This window comes from Lithobates pipiens, unplaced genomic scaffold (genome assembly GCF_037356315.1).
Source record: "Lithobates pipiens isolate NorthernLeopardFrog02 unplaced genomic scaffold, aLitPip1_a1.2 Scaffold_22, whole genome shotgun sequence".
NCBI lineage: Eukaryota > Metazoa > Chordata > Amphibia > Anura > Ranidae > Lithobates > Lithobates pipiens.
In genome coordinates, this window is record NW_027507784.1 from 139,698,499 (window position 1) to 139,717,089 (window position 18,591).

The following is an 18,591-nucleotide window of genomic DNA, read 5'->3' on the forward strand; positions in this document are numbered from 1 at the left end:
TGTGGCTAGCAGGTGTACACATATCTCCCTTTAATCTTGTTCCCAATCTCTTTTATACATGTTTGATTGTGATAAAGTGACACATGAATAGTAGTGCTTTGATTTCTATGTTATAATAGAATAGGTCCTAACCTGCTTTTTGATCTTCCTCTCGTATCTGCTTGGCTCGAGGTTGTATGCTCCTACGAGTAGTTGAGAGTCTAGCCCCATGGCGACTTCTTGGTTCAGTTTGTGTTTTCTGACGTGAAAGTAAAGGCCTTCGTAGCTGAACCAGGTGAGAAGGAGAGAAAGCCCCCTGTTACACCACAATACAGGGGACATATTAACACTCAGGAAAAATTATAGTAAACAGTGCGAACAAGGTATGGCTTGGTTCAGTAAACCTCAAGGTCAACATCTACATGGTTGCCTATAAAGTACCAAGAATCAGTTATAGACTCAGATGCACAATTTATGGCTGTAAATCAAGATGTTCTAGAAATGTTGTCTATAATTTTAGGCATGCGTTTGTTAATAACACACATTTGTAGAGCTAACAGGTCTGTAGTTCACCACACCATAAGTGGCAAAAAGGTGACATATGCTCTCCAAGTCTAGGCAATTGCTTACTCATTAACAAAACAAACAATTTCCTGGTGCAATTTATACACTTCTAATAAGAGACCATCATGTAACTGAGAGGTTATCTATAGTCACAAAAATATGTGCGACTTAGAATTTTTAAATTCAGACCTGTTAACTCCAATGAATTAAGGAACGATTTGGGAATTATCAATATATCACGGGCAATATTCCATGAAAGACATTCAGTCTCAGAAAGTCAGGCTAATATTTTACAAAGCATGCAAATAAATTCATTCTAAGGCAGCATTTGGGAATATATTTTCTATATTGCCATTTTGCTGAAATATGAAATATACTGTATCATTCATAAAAGTAAAATTATAACCAAAGGTATTGAGGTACTGAACTACCCCAAAATATTTCAGACATTTATACAAATATTCAAGACATTTCACATAATTAGCCAAGCAAGCCATGCTACACTCTGAGGAAATTCAGAAACTGTTACATATTTTTTCTGACCTTTTTATCCTGTAATTCTACAGGATTCACTTTGTCATGGTGGTCAATTCACAAATAAATAAATAAATATAACGTATTTAGGAATGATACAATTATTTCATATATTTATGATGTGCTGTGTCATATATGCAAAATGTGAAGATATCTTTAGAAATGTTTAGTCTTCAAATCTACAAATACATGACTTTTGGTAACCAAAAATGCAAGGATGCTTTATAATTTCAAAATTATATTATATATATATATATATATATATATATACACACATACACACACACACAGTAGCTCACATTTTTGTAAATATTTTATTATATCTGAAGAAACACTGAAGAAATGACACTTTGCTACAATGTAAAGTAGTGAGTGTACAGCTTGTATAACAGTGTACATTTTTTTGTCCCCTGAAAATAACTCAACACACAGCCATTAATGTCTAAACCGCTGGCAACAGTAAGTACACCCCTAAGTAAAAATGTCCAAATTGGTCCCAATTAGCCATTTTCCCTCCCCGATGTCTTTTGACATGTTTCATGGTCTTGGCAATTTCCTTATAGCCTAGGCCATCTTTATGTAGAGTAACAATTCTTTTTTTTCAGATCCTCAGAGAGTTCTTTGCCATGAGGTGCCATGTTTAATTTCCAGTGACAAACCTGATCCCCATTCACACCTGAGACTGTGTAACACTAACGAGTCACATGACACTGAGGAGGAAAAATGGCTAATTGGGGCCAATTTTGACAATTTCACTTAGGGGTGTACTCACTTTTGTTGCCAGCGGTTTAGACATTAATGGTTGTGTGTTGAGTTATTTTGAGGGGACAGCAAATTTACACTGTTATACAAGCTGTACACTCACCACTTTACATTGCAGCAAAGTATTATTTCTTCAGTGTTGTCACATAAAAAGATAATATAAAATATGTAGAAAAATGTGAGGGGTGTACTCACTTTATATATAGATTTTTTTTTTACCAGCAAAAATGAAAGAAATTGCTTGCTATGCTTCTTGGTATGTTACTGAAATTTTGGATATGCACCAGATTATTAAAATTTAAAGCTCAATTCCCGGGCATCATTAAGGCTGCCCTGGCCTCGCAAGGGCATGGTACAGATAACTGTGCCATTTTATTGCATGGCATTGTTCTCTGCCACATTCATGACCCAGGTATTATCTGGAGAGGAAGAGTACCCATGGCATAACTTGGCCAGACTGAAGACCCATTGTAAAAAAGGTATCTATAAGAAATATTACCTGAAGAATATGTTGTTCCAGGTATCATATTACAAAAAGTCTAGGACTTTTGCCAAATGATCTCTGCCCAATAGAGGTATTCATCAAATGATCTTGGCTTAAAAAGAATATTCACTACTCTTCAACATAAGTCACATCACCAAATGCCTCAGCTTTCAGACATTGGAAGGAGCCCAGGCGCAGGTAAAAAAAAGTGTTTTAGATCTTCAGTTACTCTTTACCTATTTATCCCAGCAAGGCAGTTTTCATAGATTTATGTCAACCCTTGCATTAAGACCCAATTTAAAGCATTTCTCACTGGATATGTTTTCTCCAAATTACTGACCTTATACTGAATAGACCTACAATAAGGCCGCGTACACACGCGCGGACTGTTCGCCCAACTTTGTCCGTCCAACTGTTTCGGCAAACAGTCCGCTCAAACTTAGCATGGACGGACATGGCCACACACGACGGACGAACAGTTTGCTGAAACCGTGCGCGATGACGTGAACGGCACGTACGACGGGACGAAAAATACGACGTCCTATACACTGCATTATAGCTTTCGGTGTGAAAATCCTTTCTGAGCATGCGCGCAACTTTGTTTGACGAACAAGCCTACACACGAGCGGACTGTTCGCTGAAACAAGGTTTCAGCGGACAGTTTTACGGAATTTCCGAAAAACCTTGTCCGTCCAACTGTCCGCTGAAACTGTCCGCTGAAAGCCCACACACGAGCGGACTGTCCGCCCAAACACTGTTTAGCGGACAAAGTTGGACGAACAGTCCGCCCATGTGTACGCGGCCTAAAGCTGTGAAAGAACCTATTAAAATCACTAAATGTTTTTAATTTTAGTCTGTATTTACATCTGGTGCTCACCACGGATAACCTGAATAAGTAATTGAATATTCATAATTGTATGCACTTAAATGTTTAAAAATTGGCTATTTTAACATATACCATACATACATCTAAAGATACCTTCACAAATAGAATATAGAGAGGAGATGGAAATATTATACATTTTTGTTCTGTGCTGTCCAACCATATGTTTACTGTACTCCACCTCTGCCATTTAATCAGTTACGTACATGAGTTCTGAAGACTAATGCAAGGAAGATGCATGTATGAGGTTGGATAATTTACTGTATCACACCACTATCTGAATTACGCCAATATCAGTATCAGTAAACCCTCTCTCACAAGTTCTGTTACAAATATTGTTGAATACAGAAGAGGTAATTTTGTGTCTATGATTATGTCATATATTGTTATTGCTAAAATGTATATTGTAGTTATTCCCTAATTACCAACACTGAGAGATACATACTACATGTAATGGCACAAACAGAGACAGACAGACATGATGGTGGTTACAGAATTATAATATTGAAACAATATTATCTTTTTATTTTTATGAGATATAAAAGTGCATCATTATATGCTTTTTGAATATAGTCATTAACCATAGCAATACATATGTAGAGTATTTATATGCTTTTTAGAATATAGTAAAAACAGACATGCTCCAGTGCAAAGCAACAAATCGCAGGTCAGTAACCAGTCATGAATTTGTCTTCATTAGGTTTGTACTGTATAATATGGCTACTGAATGCTGATTGCTTGCTATGAGTAAATCACTACCAGTGCTGGGACAAGGTCATCCTAATGCCCAGGGTAAAAATGCCAAACTGCGCCACCCCTCCCCATTACATGACCAGCCCTGATTATCTTCTGCAGCTGGGATCTATGATACTTGCACTACAGCGCTGCTTCTGATTGATGACAATTGCAAGGTGCAACAAAAGAAAAAATATCTTTATATATGTTATATATGTTGATCAGCTGGCTGGCACACCCATATTGCCAGTACCCAGTGCGGGCGGCAACCCCCTAAGTACGCCACTGGTGCAGAAAGTGGACCTCACCGCTCCTCTGCTCAGACTCCTCCTGTTATGTAGGGCAGCCCCCCGACAAGGTTGGTCAGTAAGGATGGAAGGGGTGAGGGCAGGCTCTCAGGTTGTTTGAATATACTGTATTGTATGGGCTGCTGCCTCTCAGTGTCCCCGCCAAAATATAAAGACTCAGATTTAAGGGTAGCTGCCCTCTTACCACATCCTCCACCTAGTCCCAGCCCTGATCGTTGCATTATATTTTCAATAAAATTCAATAAGTTCCATTTATACACATATAATGGGAGCCAGTGGCCGTTCTTATATCCTGATGCTGTATAGCTTGTGCGCAGGCAGGGCTGAAGCAAATGATGATGTCGCTCAGCTCATAGCAACCAACCAATTTTTGGTTTAATTCCCAAAACTGCATTTGATTACAGCTAGACGGTCTGCAATAAACATCATCACATACAGCACAGTGCATACAATGCATGAGCCAAAAATCACAAAGTAAGCAAAGCATTGAAAGTTCTGCAGAGCCCTTAGCGATCATTAATAATAATAGAGTCAACAGCAAATAGCAGCTGAAATTACAGAGTCAAAGCTACATTATGCATTAGCAAGTTTAGTTTATGGGATGTTGAACTGTAAGAAAGAATGGTGGGGTTTACAAGATGATGTCTCACAATGCTGACAAACAATTAAACATGGATTTTGCAACAAACATAGGTGTAATTAGGTCATTATTTTAAGCAATAAACATATTGCCAATACCTTGTGTGCAGGTTTGATATATAGGAAAAGCCAAACATCTTGAAACAGATTGTTCCTTTTTGAGGTTGACACCATATAGTTGGTCATCCTCAGTATTTTGTCCTTACCTGCCTCAGTCCTTTCTTCCTCCCCAATGGTGGCTGAAGGAGAAGATTCTGGTGACCAGGCTCACTCTGCACACTTGCTACCCTGTTGAGTGTTAACAGTATTAACACATGGAATGTTCACACATATGAGGAAGACGTATGGAAGATGTGATCGGAAACATATACAACATTTATTATCACTTGGTGACTAAGCACTGTGATCCAGTGTATGTTTAACAACAATGCCCATATGTCTTTAATAATTATTACCTGTTAGCATTTTCCATGTCCATGATTCCCTACAAAAAAATCACCTGGGGTAGTAATACCCATGACGTTTTAATACTGCTGTTTGTTTACAGATGATTATAGTTCTATTATGTTGCTATTTTTTTTGTTCATGGCTATCAGTGTACTTTCCCGCTCAAGGATAACCACATAATTCAATCATTCTACCATTATAGAAACTCAGATTGCCATATGGTACTTTACATCTCTAGATACCTACATATTCTCTATATATCAGTAAAGAAGCTACAATGCATGCATTCTGTCTAGCAATAAACTTACTATCTTGCAGATATTAATAAAGGACTCCAACCAGGGTTATGCCACTATTTGACTTCTTAGCTAGAGCCACTTCCAGAACTTGCTATAGTTTATGACTATAGTTTTCATTCCAGTGACTGAACATATTTAGTCTGAGATTTTTGTAGTGGAAATCAACATCTTTTATTTCAAGCTGGATTAACTTTTGTTGCAGAAAAATAGTTTGGATGGACAAAACAATGGTTGCATTTGTAAGGGGAACAATTCTAGGCCAAACCAAATTAAATAAGAACTGTCTACAAATCTGAAATCTCGTACCAAGCTGGTATTTTGCAACACCCTGACACATCTGGACAGTCACTGAGCACATATTCAACATGCACACAACTGCTTTGAATTAATATTTGTTTGCTTGCTGATTAAGTAGAATTCAGTTTACCCCATCTATGGTAACCCAAAAGCAATTTTCCAAAGCACCAGAGCTTTCACAGTAGATAAAAACTGTTTCATGCTTACGCAGCTATGTAAAGATCATGGTGAAGCTAATCCTAACAATTAAAATATAAATCATGAACAGGAACTGTGACTTTCATCATATACCGACAGACAAAACAAAGAAGCACGTATATTTGATTTAAAAAGAATTTTGATTTAAAAAAAATTCTGAGCTGTTGGGGAACCCTGTTCGTTCAGGCCTAGGGTTTCCTTTTAGTCTCATTTATTTTACATCATACCATATTTGCCACACTAAGTTCTTACTTTTGTGTGCATGTGAAATGACACGCCTTCTGGAATACCAATGAATTCATCTCCTAAAATACCCAAAATGAATTTGAGAACATCTACTTAAAAACAAGGTAGACGTGTTCGAAAGCATTTTATCAAGACATGCTTAGACAATGGTTAACGCTTGAAAAATCGGATATTGTTCTGAAGAAGTAATTTTCCATGTGTTTTAAAGCATTAGCTACCATTTTCATGTTTACTGAGTGACCAATTATTAGACAGGGACATACCATACTTTAGTAATATTATACATTTAGTTTTTTTTCCACATTCACACACCTGCACTATGATCTTACATAAAACTCTGCAACAAATACCAAATATACAGTATACAGTGGATATAAAAAGTCTACACACCCCAGTTAAAATGTCAGGTTTCTATGATGTAAAAAAAAGAGACAAAGATAAATCATTTCAGAATTTTTTCCACCTTTAATGTGACCTATAAACTGTAAAACTCAATTGAAAAACAAACTGAAATCTTTTGGGGGGAGATAAAACTAAAAAACAAAAATAAAGTGGTTGCATAGGTGTGCACACTCATAACTGTAGCTGTGTTCAGAATTAAGCAATCACATTCAAACTCCTGTTAAATAGGAGTCAGTACGCACCTGCCATTATTTAAAGTGCCTCTGATTAACCTCAAATAAAATTCAACTGTTCTAATAGGTCTTTCCTGACATTTTCTTAGTTGCATCCTACAGCAAAAGCCATAGTCCGCAGAGAACTTCCAAAGCATCAGAGGGATCTCATTCTTAAAAGGTATTAGAAAAGAGAAGGTTACAAAAGAATTTCTAAAGCATTAGATATACCGTGGAACACAGTGAAGACAGTCATCGTCAAGTGGAGAAAATATGGCACAACAGTGACGTTACCAATAACTGGACATCCCTCCAAAATTGATGAAAAGACCAGAACAAAACTGGTCAGGGAGGCTGCCAAGAGACATACAGCAACATTAAAAGAAGCTGCAGCAATATCTGGCAAGTATTGGCTGTGTGGTACATGTGACAACAATCTCCCGTATTCTTCATATGTCTGGGCTATGGGGTAGAGTGGCAAGATGGGAGCCTTTTCTTAAGAAGAAAAACATCAAAGCCTGGCTAAATTTTGAAAAAACACATCTGGAGTCTCCCAAAAGCATGTGGGAAAATGTGTTATGGTCTGATGAAACCAAGTTTGAACTTTTTGGCCATAGTTCCAAAAGATATGTTTGGAGCAAAAACAACACTGCACATCACCAAAATAACACCATACCCACAGTGAAGCATGGTGGTGGCAGCATAATGCTTTGAGGCCATTTTTTTTCAGCTGGAACAAGGGCCTTAGTAACAGGGCAGAGGGAATTAGGAACAGTTCCAAATACCAGTCAATCTTGGCACAAAACCTTCTCCTAGAAAGCTGAACATGAAGAGGAACTTCACATTTCAGCATGACAACAACCAAAAGCATGCATCCAAATCAAAAGGGATGGCTTGATCAGAAGAAGAATAACGTTTTGTAATGGCCCAGCCAGAGCCCAGTTCTTAATCCCATTGAAAATCTGTGGAGTGATCTGAAGAGGGCTGTGTGCAGGAGATACCCTCGCAATCTGACAGATTTGGAGTGTTTTTGCAAAGAAGAATGGGCAAATATTGCCAAGTCAAGATGTGCCATGCTGATAGGCTCATACCCAAAAAGGCTGAGTGCTGTAATAAAATCAAAAGGTGCTCCATCAAAGTATTAGTTTAAGGGTGTGCACACTTATGCAACCACATTATTTAATTTTTTTATTTTTACTTCCCTTCACCTAAAAGATTTCAATTTGTTGTTCAACTGAGTTGTACAGTTTATAGGTCACATCAAAGATGAAAAAAGTTCTGAAATTATTTATCTTTGTCTCCTTTTATTACATCACAGGAACCTGACATTTTACAACAGGAGTATATAAACTTTTTATATCCATTGTAGATTGAATAGTGAACAGAGTAAAGCCTCGTACACACGATCGGATTGTTGGCCAACAAAACCGCGGACTTATGTCCGAGGGGCATTGGCCCAAATTTGTCTTGCATATACACGGCCAACAATCACGGACGTAGGGACCTACTACATGATTTTTCAGCGCCACCCTTTGCGCTCCTTCTGCTAATTTCGTGTTAGAAGTTCAGTAAATGTGTTGATTTGCCTTTTTTTTCATTTTGTGCTTTTCAGTTAATTTCTGTACGGCTGTTCGTCAACCAGACATGTTGCAGAAATGGAGGAGATAGCGTGTTATTTATTATTGGCCTTGGAGTTAATGCTTTGACATTATTTTTTTGGTTGAATAATGATTTGATTTGGTATATTTTCTATATTTTTGGATGCATAGAATGAACTCTCTGGTTAAGTTCTATTGACAGATAGCGTGTCTAATTTTTATTTTTTTTAATGCACGATAAAAAAATTGTGTAGAATAATACTTGGCTATGTGTTTTACTTCAAATGACAGTTTGGGAGTAGGCAGTTACATTTAAAAAAATACAATGTAAAATTAACAAGGGACACCAACATAGTTGTGTCTTTGATCTTAAAAACTATGGGATAATGGTGTTGTGGTAACTTGCTCAAAAAAAAAAAAAAAGTGAATAATAATATTATTCTTGATATCACTAGAAAAAGAAGCCTTTGAAAATGAGTTTGCAATTACTTTATCAGTATCAGCAGCAAAGCAGCTTCATTATTATCCCATTAAAGAAGAGAATGTGCGCTGCATTTTGAGATTTCATTATTTGCCACATCACAAATGTTAATTCCCCATTACGAACACTAGTTTACAAGGCTGACTGCTTCGGCCTTGCCCTTGCTTACGAGCATGCGTGTTTGTACTTTGGACTTTTGTCCGACGGACTTGCGTACATACGCTCGCAAAATCCGACAACAGACATTTGTCCATGGAAAATTTGAAAACCTGCTATACAACATTTGTCCGCTGAAAATCAGACAAAAATTGTCCGATGGAGCATACACACGGTTGGATTTTCCGGTAACAGCCTGTCATCACACATTTTCGGTCGGAAAATCCGATCGTGTGTACGAGGCTTAAGACTGCGGCTTAAATTCTTTACTCTGCTGCTCGAAAAACACTCAGTGCGACAAAATAAAACCTGCCCCAGACCACTTACAGGTGCAGGGGTTGTAAATATATAAAAAATGTTACATATACTTTACAAAATGATAGAAAGCCTGATCTGCAATATATGTACAACTAATTCTGACACAAACGTGTTTGAAAATGTCTTTCAATATTTCTACTGTAAACATGTACTAGAAAAAACTGTGAGTCTACTAAAACACTTATGTAACATCAAAAAGTACCTAATAGCTTACTTCTGCATTGAGACATTTGTTTCTGCACAGGAACTAAATAGTTTCTCAACAACCTATTGTAACAGCATATCAGGAAATGTTATAACAGTTCTTTAGGCGGCATTTATGATTAACACAATATAGTTCAACAAAGTAATTCTAGACTGTGTTAATGAAGCAATTTATCTCTGTTTAGATCCAGTGTTGCTGATTTACTAAAGAAGTGGGGCATGCTTGCTTTGCAAAGGGAATTTTCCCTTAGCTTAGCGAATGTGGTAAAATTTCTTTCACAATTTTTTTATTGAAAGGATTTAAAAAAGTATAATTGGCGTTACAGAAAGGAAATGTCAAGTAAACAAAGATCAATAAATTGAACCATCCAGTACACAAGTGAATATTCATCAAGTAGACAACCAGATATTATGAACCTCACAGAATAAATACTGTTACAACTTATGATTCCCCTGAAGTGCTAAGAAAGAGACACTTCATAGCATTCAGGCACTAAAAGAGGTTTGTACTACGTGAGTTTTGGTGGCTATAGAGAGGAATAAATACAGTATGTGGAGAATATGGTAAAAATTCACTTTGCAAAGAATACCCAACCACAAGGAAAAGGTAAAAAAAAAAACAGAATTTTTACTTGCACATGACTGGATAATAGAAGTCAGCAGGGCTTCCCCCTATTCACTAAGGTAAGGTAAATTCCATTGCAAATTGAAAATTTCATTTGCAATAGGAAACTGCTCTGCTCCTTTAGTAAATCAAAAATGTCTCTTTGGCTACTACTACAATTGTTTGTTTCAGATAACACTGTACACCTCCTCCTTCTGCTGCTTTAAGAAGATTTATTTAGAACCACAAAAACTCAGGCACATTTCCTCGGCAAGGAAATTTTCCCTTGGCTTAGTGAACGTGCTGAGAATTCACTTTGAAAAGAATACCCAATCACGTGCAAGGAAAATCTAAAAAGAAAGTATTTTTTTGCTTGCAAGTGACTGGATGATGGAAGTCCGTAAGGTTTCACCTTGTTCACTAAGCTTGCCTTTGGTAAATCAACCCCATTGAGTCAAAGTGGACCGCTGCTCAAAATGCCTGAGATTTTTGATGTTCTACATAAATCTTCCCTAAGCAGCAGAAGGAGATGTGTGGCACCTTCATAAACTGTATTGGACCTCATGTCAGTGGGTTAAACCAGCACTACCCTGTGAAAGCAGAAGAGGGAGCTTTCTGGTGTGTCATATTGGTTGCCTGTGCATGTCCTGATACAAAATAGTCAATTGGTATACCACTTTCTTTTTTCTTTTTTTATTTGTTTTTTGAAAATATGCTGCTGGATGCTGTTGGTTGCATTATGCTAGGATAAAACAAGTACATTTGTCCTGTTTCACAGTTAGAATTTGTGTGCCGGCTAGCACTTATGCTGTAAAATGCACAGCATCTTTAGTAACAACACTAGGTTAGAGGTTACAAGCATGCCTATCACCTGCAGACATTTTGTTATAGAGGGTCAATAATTTACAAGCATGAGTCAGAGACATAACACGGTAGACTTGTGCACCTATGGCACCAGTGCACAATCTGTGGGACAGGCCGCATATGGGATGTCAAAGTCTGCCTTTAAGCCCCAGATAGTTACATTTGATAAATGTGTATTGTCTGAACATCCTTTTTGGGGACTAAGAATAGTGACGAACAGATACTTAAATACATAACAATGACAGTAATACTTAGGGTTCCAATCTACAGTAAGTAAAGCGCTGCGTAAATTGATGGCGCTATATAAGTACCATAAATAATAATAATAAATCATGAACAGGCCCTGAAGTTATCACTCTCAGTGGCATGACTCTGAAATAATTCAAGCGAATTATAGAAGTGGTGACCAAACTCCTCTAATACTGCCCCAAATATCTCTGTCTATAAGTGGCAGGCACATGCTTGAGATGTCTTGTTTTCTAAGTCACAAAACATTTGTACATCAGTTACATTGAAAATGAAGAAATGACAATGAGATATTAAGTATATAATTTTTCTAATGATTGTGCACCATATTACTTTTTTTTAATAATACAGACAATGACCACCAACCATATTACTAACACAGTGTCTCTCAGCTTCTCCTTTGTATCAGGGGATAAAGATAATTGATTGGCCCCTAAGGACTGGAAGCCATCCACTGCAAGCTCCAGGACTGTTGGTGTGAATGTGGATTCTACACCACATGTCTGTTGTTACTATTAGTTCTCTCTCACTTTTATCTTACGCTAATACCTGAGGTACGTAGTTCACTACTAACGATAACAACATTTAGTGTTGAATTGATTCTTATTACAGAACCCTAAGTTCAACACTAATCATATCTTTTTTTTTGTAGTCACTATTAAGGACCCCTGGTAAAGAACAGGTGAGAGATACAACACTCATCATATCTTTTTTTGTTGTCGCTATTAAGGACCCCTGGTAAAGAACAGGTGAGAGATAAAACATTTTTCTAACTACACAGTCTACAGCGGTCAGATCACAAGTCTAAATAGTGAAAGGTGCAGAGTCTCTCTGGGCTGGGTACAGGCCAGTCTAAACGAATCTATCTCCTTATTTAATAATACAATTTGGGAGGATATATGAGGACAACCAGATCCTCCATTCTAAATAAACTTTCAGAACAAAATGTGGCTAATAAACAACAACATTTTTCAATGAAACCATCCATCCATTTTTTTTTTTACTTTTTCTTTTTACTAAATCAATGCATTAGTATATTTCTATAGGACCCAGTTTGTTATCTTATAATTGCATCATCAAAACTGGCATTGTGGCCTATGTGGACAAGATTGAATAAAATTTCCCACTTTTCCTTTTTCTTTTACTTGTTTGGTACTCCAGTGTTCTTAGAATTTCTGGTTTGCTTCTTCTCTTTGGCCTTTTAAGTGTCACTTATCTTGATGCATTTTCTGTAATAAAAGGCAAATGAAGTACCAAGTATCAAGCGTGATACTTCCTTATAAAGGCTCTAGGGTTACTATGGGAAGAGACAAGAACACTGGTGAAAAAATCTCACAACCTGAGTTCCATGGAAATATAGGAACCTGACAGGTTATCTATTTTGTATTAATTTTATGGTTCAGTACAGAGGTGAGCTGCTTTTTTAAAACCAACAAAACCGATAAAGAGAAAAGGCAAACAGCATAAAATATATACAGGCTCTTACGGTTCACTGAGTACAGATTAATATAATATTAATTATAATAGATACCACACTCAGATCTGACCAGAGAGGGAACTGCACCTTTTACGTCCAGACAAAATGGGACAATGGAGAGAATAACAGAGAGACAAAATGAGAGTGAGAGGGAGGACATTTTGCATTCCGGGCCTCAATCCTCTCTCTCCCTCCTTCTTCACAGTGACAGACAGGAAGCATTCATACCTAGACAGGCTGATCTCGCCACCACGCCCATGGGAGTCGTCAAGAACATTAGGTTCGCTGCAGGAGGGGGAGGGAGATGAAGCATTGAAGGGATAGAAAAAGCAAACAGAAAACAAAAACCAACAGAAAATCTGCATGCAAAAATATAAAAAGTAACAAAAAATTCTAAATAAAAAAACTCAACTAATGTACAAACCAACGGCAAGTCATTTATGGTTCTTGGCATTCTACACTTAAAAAAATTACAATAGTCAGGGGAAAAAGAGGGAGCTCAGGATATAGGGGGAAGCATTGCCAAAGATGAAACTGAGGAGATACAGGAGATTAGAAGAGCGAGCAAGAGTTTATGGTCCATGAGCTGGACATTAAAGCAGCAGTACTAGAGCAATAAACAGCAATTCAGAAATCATTTTTCTCAAGGTATCATACATATCAGTGGATGCATATTAGTGCATGAGGCAATTTATTGCTGTCACTTGAAACTGTATCTTTTAAATTCATGCATTCACAAATGAGAACAGATTATAGAAATACCAATCTTGCTCTGTTCATTCAAATGTGGTGTACTGCATTAGTGCTGACAAGGAACATACTGATAAAAAAGAGAAGACAGAGCAATGAACTTATGTGTCTGCTGCTACTCCTCCCAGTCACAGGCTGGGGACAGGTATGCGCTCCAGCACTTTTGCTTAACTGTAGTAGAGAAAAGTCAGGTCACCTAGCTGGCTGTACTGTCTGGCAGAACTGTGTAAATCCCAGGACTGGATGGACAGGAATACAAACTCTTTGGCATGATGTGTATGTACTAGTGCTGGACTGAAAGAAGTAGAAATTGGTTCAGATGGATCTACCATAAAGTGATCCCTCCTTAAAAGAAGCAAATCCGTGACTGAAGTCTGATGTAGGTGGACCCATTCTGGTCAGAGGTTGCTACGTCTCTGACAGCAACACAAGGAAGCACTCATCAGATAGAAGATTCATGAATGTGTACAGAAGATTGCCTGGTCTCACTTAAAGGACATTTAATGGTTAAGAGCATCAGAAACAGCCTGTGTAGAAGAAAGCCTCCCCTTCTTCTTCAGGGCTTCAGCAGTGAGTGTTAATAATCACTGATCATGAAGCCTTAAAGTGATTGTAAAGGATAATTTTTAATTTAAAATAAATAAATAAATAAATAAACATGTCATACTTACAGCCACTGTGCAGCTCGTTTTGCACAGAGTGGCCCCGAACAGCCTCTTCTGGGGTCCCCGGTGGCTCTCACGGCCCCTCCCCATATGAGATAATACCCTGGGAGAAGTGCTCTCCCAAGGGGGTTACCTTGCGGGTGCGCTCCTGAGTCCAGCATTTGTGTCCACAGACATGAATGCCGGACACGGCTCTTCCCCCCGCCCCCAGTACCCGCGTCTTTGGATTAGATTGACAGCAACGGGAGCCAACCGTTGCACTGCTATCAATCTATCCAATCAAAAGCCGGGACCCCGTAGAGAGAGGGACAGCGCCTCCCCACCAAAGAGACGAAGGGGCTCAGGTAAGTAAAACAGGGGGGGGGGAGGGCTGGGGGGCTAGTGACTGCCAGGTGTTTTTTCACCTTAATGCATAGGATGCATTAGGGTGAAAAAACACAAGGTTTTACATCCCCTTTAACACAGGTTCCATTGTGTATTCTGTTTTATTAACATCAACTACTCAAGCCTTGAAGAAGGAGGAGGCTTTTCCCCTCAAAAGTTGTGGGCTATATCTGATGCTCTTCACTACTAAATGTTTCAAAAAGTCCTTTGAAATGGTTGTAAATCCTTACATATACCCAGTGAAGTGACTGGGCTCAGGTGATAAACAGAGATGAAACCAATCATCCTACATACATTGTACCTGTCTAGCTATAGCTCTCTTCCCTCTACATTCATTCAGTGCAGAATTTACACAGGTTTTCTCAGCTCTGAAAAGCAAGGGGTGGAGAGCTGATGTTACATCAGTGAGGAGATCGCTGAGAGCTGATTGGAGGGAAGGGACACACTCCCCTTCATACGTGCAGGAACAGATTGTTATTTGGGGTCAGGAAAAGTCATCAGAAGTGACTCATGCTTATAGCAGAGAAATTAAGCAGCAAGGGGAAATGCCACTTAGTGCTCTAGATTGAGACAGGTACAAGGATATGCTTTGTTCATATTTCATGTCTGAGGTTTACAACTTTAAGTGAAATCCTTTGGTATGTAAAACAGCTCTGGCCTTTGTACAGTTAGGTTCATATATATTTGGACACAAGCACAATTTTCATACTTTTGACTCTGTATACCATAAGAATAAAATTTAAATGAAACAATTCAAATGAATTTGAAGTGCAGACTTTCATCTTTTAATTCAAGGGCTTAAACATAAATATCAAGTAAACATTTTAGGAACTGCAACCATTTTTATACACAGCCCCCCATTTTAAGGGGCTCAAATGTAATTGGACAAATAAATATAATGCTAAATAAAATGTTCATTTTTAATATTTTTTTACTGGCAATGACTGCCTCAAGTCTGGAACCCATGGACATTGCCAAGGACTGGGTTTCCTCCTCTCTGATGATTTTCCAGGCTCTCCCTGCAACTGTCTTCAGTTGTTATTTGTCTGTGGGTCTTTCTGTCTTTAGTTTTGCCTTCAGCAAGTGAAATGCATTCTCAATTGGGTTGAGATCAGGTAATTGACTCGGCCATTGCAGAATAGTTCACTTCTTTTCCTTCAAAAGCTCCTGGGTTGCTTTTGCAGTGTGTTTCGGATCACTGTGCATCTGTACTGTGAAGCGCTGTCCAATCAACTTTGCTGCATTTGGCTGAATCTGGACTGACAATATATCTCTAAACACTGCAGAATTCCTCTGTCTGCTTCTGTCACATAATCAATAAACACCAATGACCTAGTGCCACTGGAAGCCATTCATGCCCATGCTGTCACACTGCCTCCACCATGTTTTACAGATGACATTATGTGCTTTGGAACTTGAGTTGTTCCAAGCCTTCTCCACACTTTTTTCTTCCCGTCATTCTGGTACAGATTAATTTGAGTTTAATCCATCTGAAGAATGCTTTTCCACAACTGGTCTGGCTTTTTTAGATATTTTTTGGCAAAGTCTAATCTGGCTTTTCTATTCTTCAGGCTTATGAATGGTTTGCACCTTGTGTTGAACCCTCTGTATTTTCTCTCGTGAAGTTTTATCTTGATTGTAGACTTTGACAATGATGCACCCACCTCCTGGAGACTGTCCTTCACTTGTCTGGATGTTGTGAATAGGTTTTTCTTTACAACAGAAAGGATCCTGCGATCATCCACCACTATTGTCTTCCGTGAACATCCAGGCCTTTTTATGTTGCTGAGCTCACCAGTGCATTCTTCTTTCCTCAGAAGGTACCAAACTGTTGATTTGGCCACTCCTAATGTTCCTGCTATATCTTTAATGGATTTGTTTTGTTTTTGAAGCCTTACAATGGCCTGTTTCCCTTGCATGGACAGATCCTTTGAACGCATGATGTAGGTTCACAGCAATAGATTCCAAATATCACACTTAGAATCCACTCCAGAGCTTTTACCTGCTTAATTAATGAAGAAATAACAAAGGAGTAGCCCGCACCAGGCCATGAAACATTTTGATTCAAATGACCAATTACTTTTGGTCCCTTGAAAAAGTGGGGATGGCTAGTCTTAGGAGCTGTAATTCCTAAACTCTTCCTCCGATTTGGATGTATATACCCTCAATGTGCACTTTCAGCCCATATCCATTATTTAACTATAGCTTGAATACAGTATCTCACAAAAGTTAGTACACCCCTCACATTTTTGTAAATATATTATTATATCTTTTCATGTGACAACATTGAAGAAATTACACTTTGCTACAAAGTGAAGTAGTGAGTGTACAGCTTGAATAACAGTGTAAATTTGCTGTCCCCTCAAAATAACTCAACACACAGCCATTAATGTCTAAACCGCTGGCAACAAAAGTGAGTACACCCCTAACTGTAAATGCCCAAATTTTGTCCAAGGTGTCAATATTTTGTGTGGCCACCATTATTTTCCAATACTGCTTTAACCCTCTTGGGCATGCAGTTCACCAGAGCTTCATAGGTTACCACTGGAGTCCTCTTCCACTCCTGCATGACACCATCACAGAGCTGGTGGATGTTAGAGACCTTGCGCTCCTCCACCTTCCGTTTGAGGATGCCCCACAGATGCTCAATCAGGTTTAGGTCTGGAGACATGCTTGGCCAGCCAATTACCTTTACCCTCAGCTTCTTTAGCAAGGCAGTGGTCACACTGGAGGTTTTTGGGGTCGTTATCATGTTGGAATACTGCCCTGCGGCTCAGTCTCCGAAGTGAGGGGATCATTCTCTGCTTCAGTATGTCCCAGTACATGTTAGCATTCATGGTTCCCTCAATGAACTATAGTTTCTCAGTTTCTCAGTGCCACCAGCACTCATGCAGCCCTGGACCATTACACTCCCACCACCATGCTTGACTGTAGGCAAGACACACTTGTCTTTGTACTCCTCACCTGGTTGCCGCCACACGCACTTGACACCATCCGAACCAAATATGTTTATTTTGGTCTCATCAGACCACAGGACATGGTTCCAGTAATCCAGGTCCTTAATCTGCTTGTCTTCAGCAAACTTTCGAGTGCATCATCTTTAGAAGAGCTTCTTTCTGGGATGACAGAAAGGCAGACCAATTTGATGCATATGATCTGAGCACTGACAGTCTGACCCCCCACCCCTTCAACCTCTGCAGCAATGCTGGCAGCACTCATAAGTCTATTTCCCAAAGACAACCTCTGGATATGACGCTGAGCACGTGCACTCAACTTCTTTGGTCAACCATGGCAAGGCCTTTTCTGAGTGGAACCTGTCCTGTTAAACCACTGTATGGTCTTGGCCACCATGCTGCAGCTCAGTTTCAGGGTCTTGGCAATCTTCTTAAAGCCTAGGCCATCTTTGTGTAGAGCGACAATTCATTTTTTCAGATCTTCAAAGAGTTCTTTGCAATAAGGTGCCATGTTGAACTTCCAGTGACCAGTATGAGAGAGTGAGAGCAATAGCATCAAATTTAACACACCTGGTCCCCATTCACACCTGATACCTTGTAACACTAACGAGTCACATAATCGACACCAGGGAGGGAAAATGGCTAATTGGGCCCAATTTGGACATTTTGACTTAGGTGCATACTCACTTTTGTTGCCAGCGGTTTAGACATTAATGGCTGTGTGTTGAGTTATTTTGAGGGGACAGAAAATTTACACTGTTATACAAGCTGTACACTCAATAATTTACATTGTAGCAAAGTGTAATTTCTGCAGTGTTGTCACATGAAAAGATATAATATATTTACAAAAATGTGAGGGGTGTACTGTATACATATGAGATACCATATGTTTTAGTAAATA

General features: G+C 38.7%; 1 protein-coding gene across 11 annotated transcripts in view; it reads right to left on the bottom strand.

The window, feature by feature from the left end:
• UNC80 (unc-80 subunit of NALCN channel complex) overlaps positions 1–18,591 on the bottom strand; it is a 318,404-nt gene that overhangs the window by 64,449 nt on the left and 235,364 nt on the right. For 6 of the 11 annotated variants that reach the window (XM_077448370.1, XM_077448372.1, XM_077448366.1 and 3 more), the window contains 3 exons: positions 13,166–13,222; positions 5,095–5,176; positions 133–295 (listed from right to left, as the gene is read on the bottom strand). In XM_077448370.1, coding sequence (XP_077304496.1) covers positions 133–295; positions 5,095–5,176; positions 13,166–13,222 — 302 coding nt within the window. The remainder of the gene's footprint in view (positions 1–132; positions 296–5,094; positions 5,177–13,165; positions 13,223–18,591) is intronic. The other 5 variants (XM_077448371.1, XM_077448367.1, XM_077448365.1 and 2 more) reach the window with 4 other exon arrangements.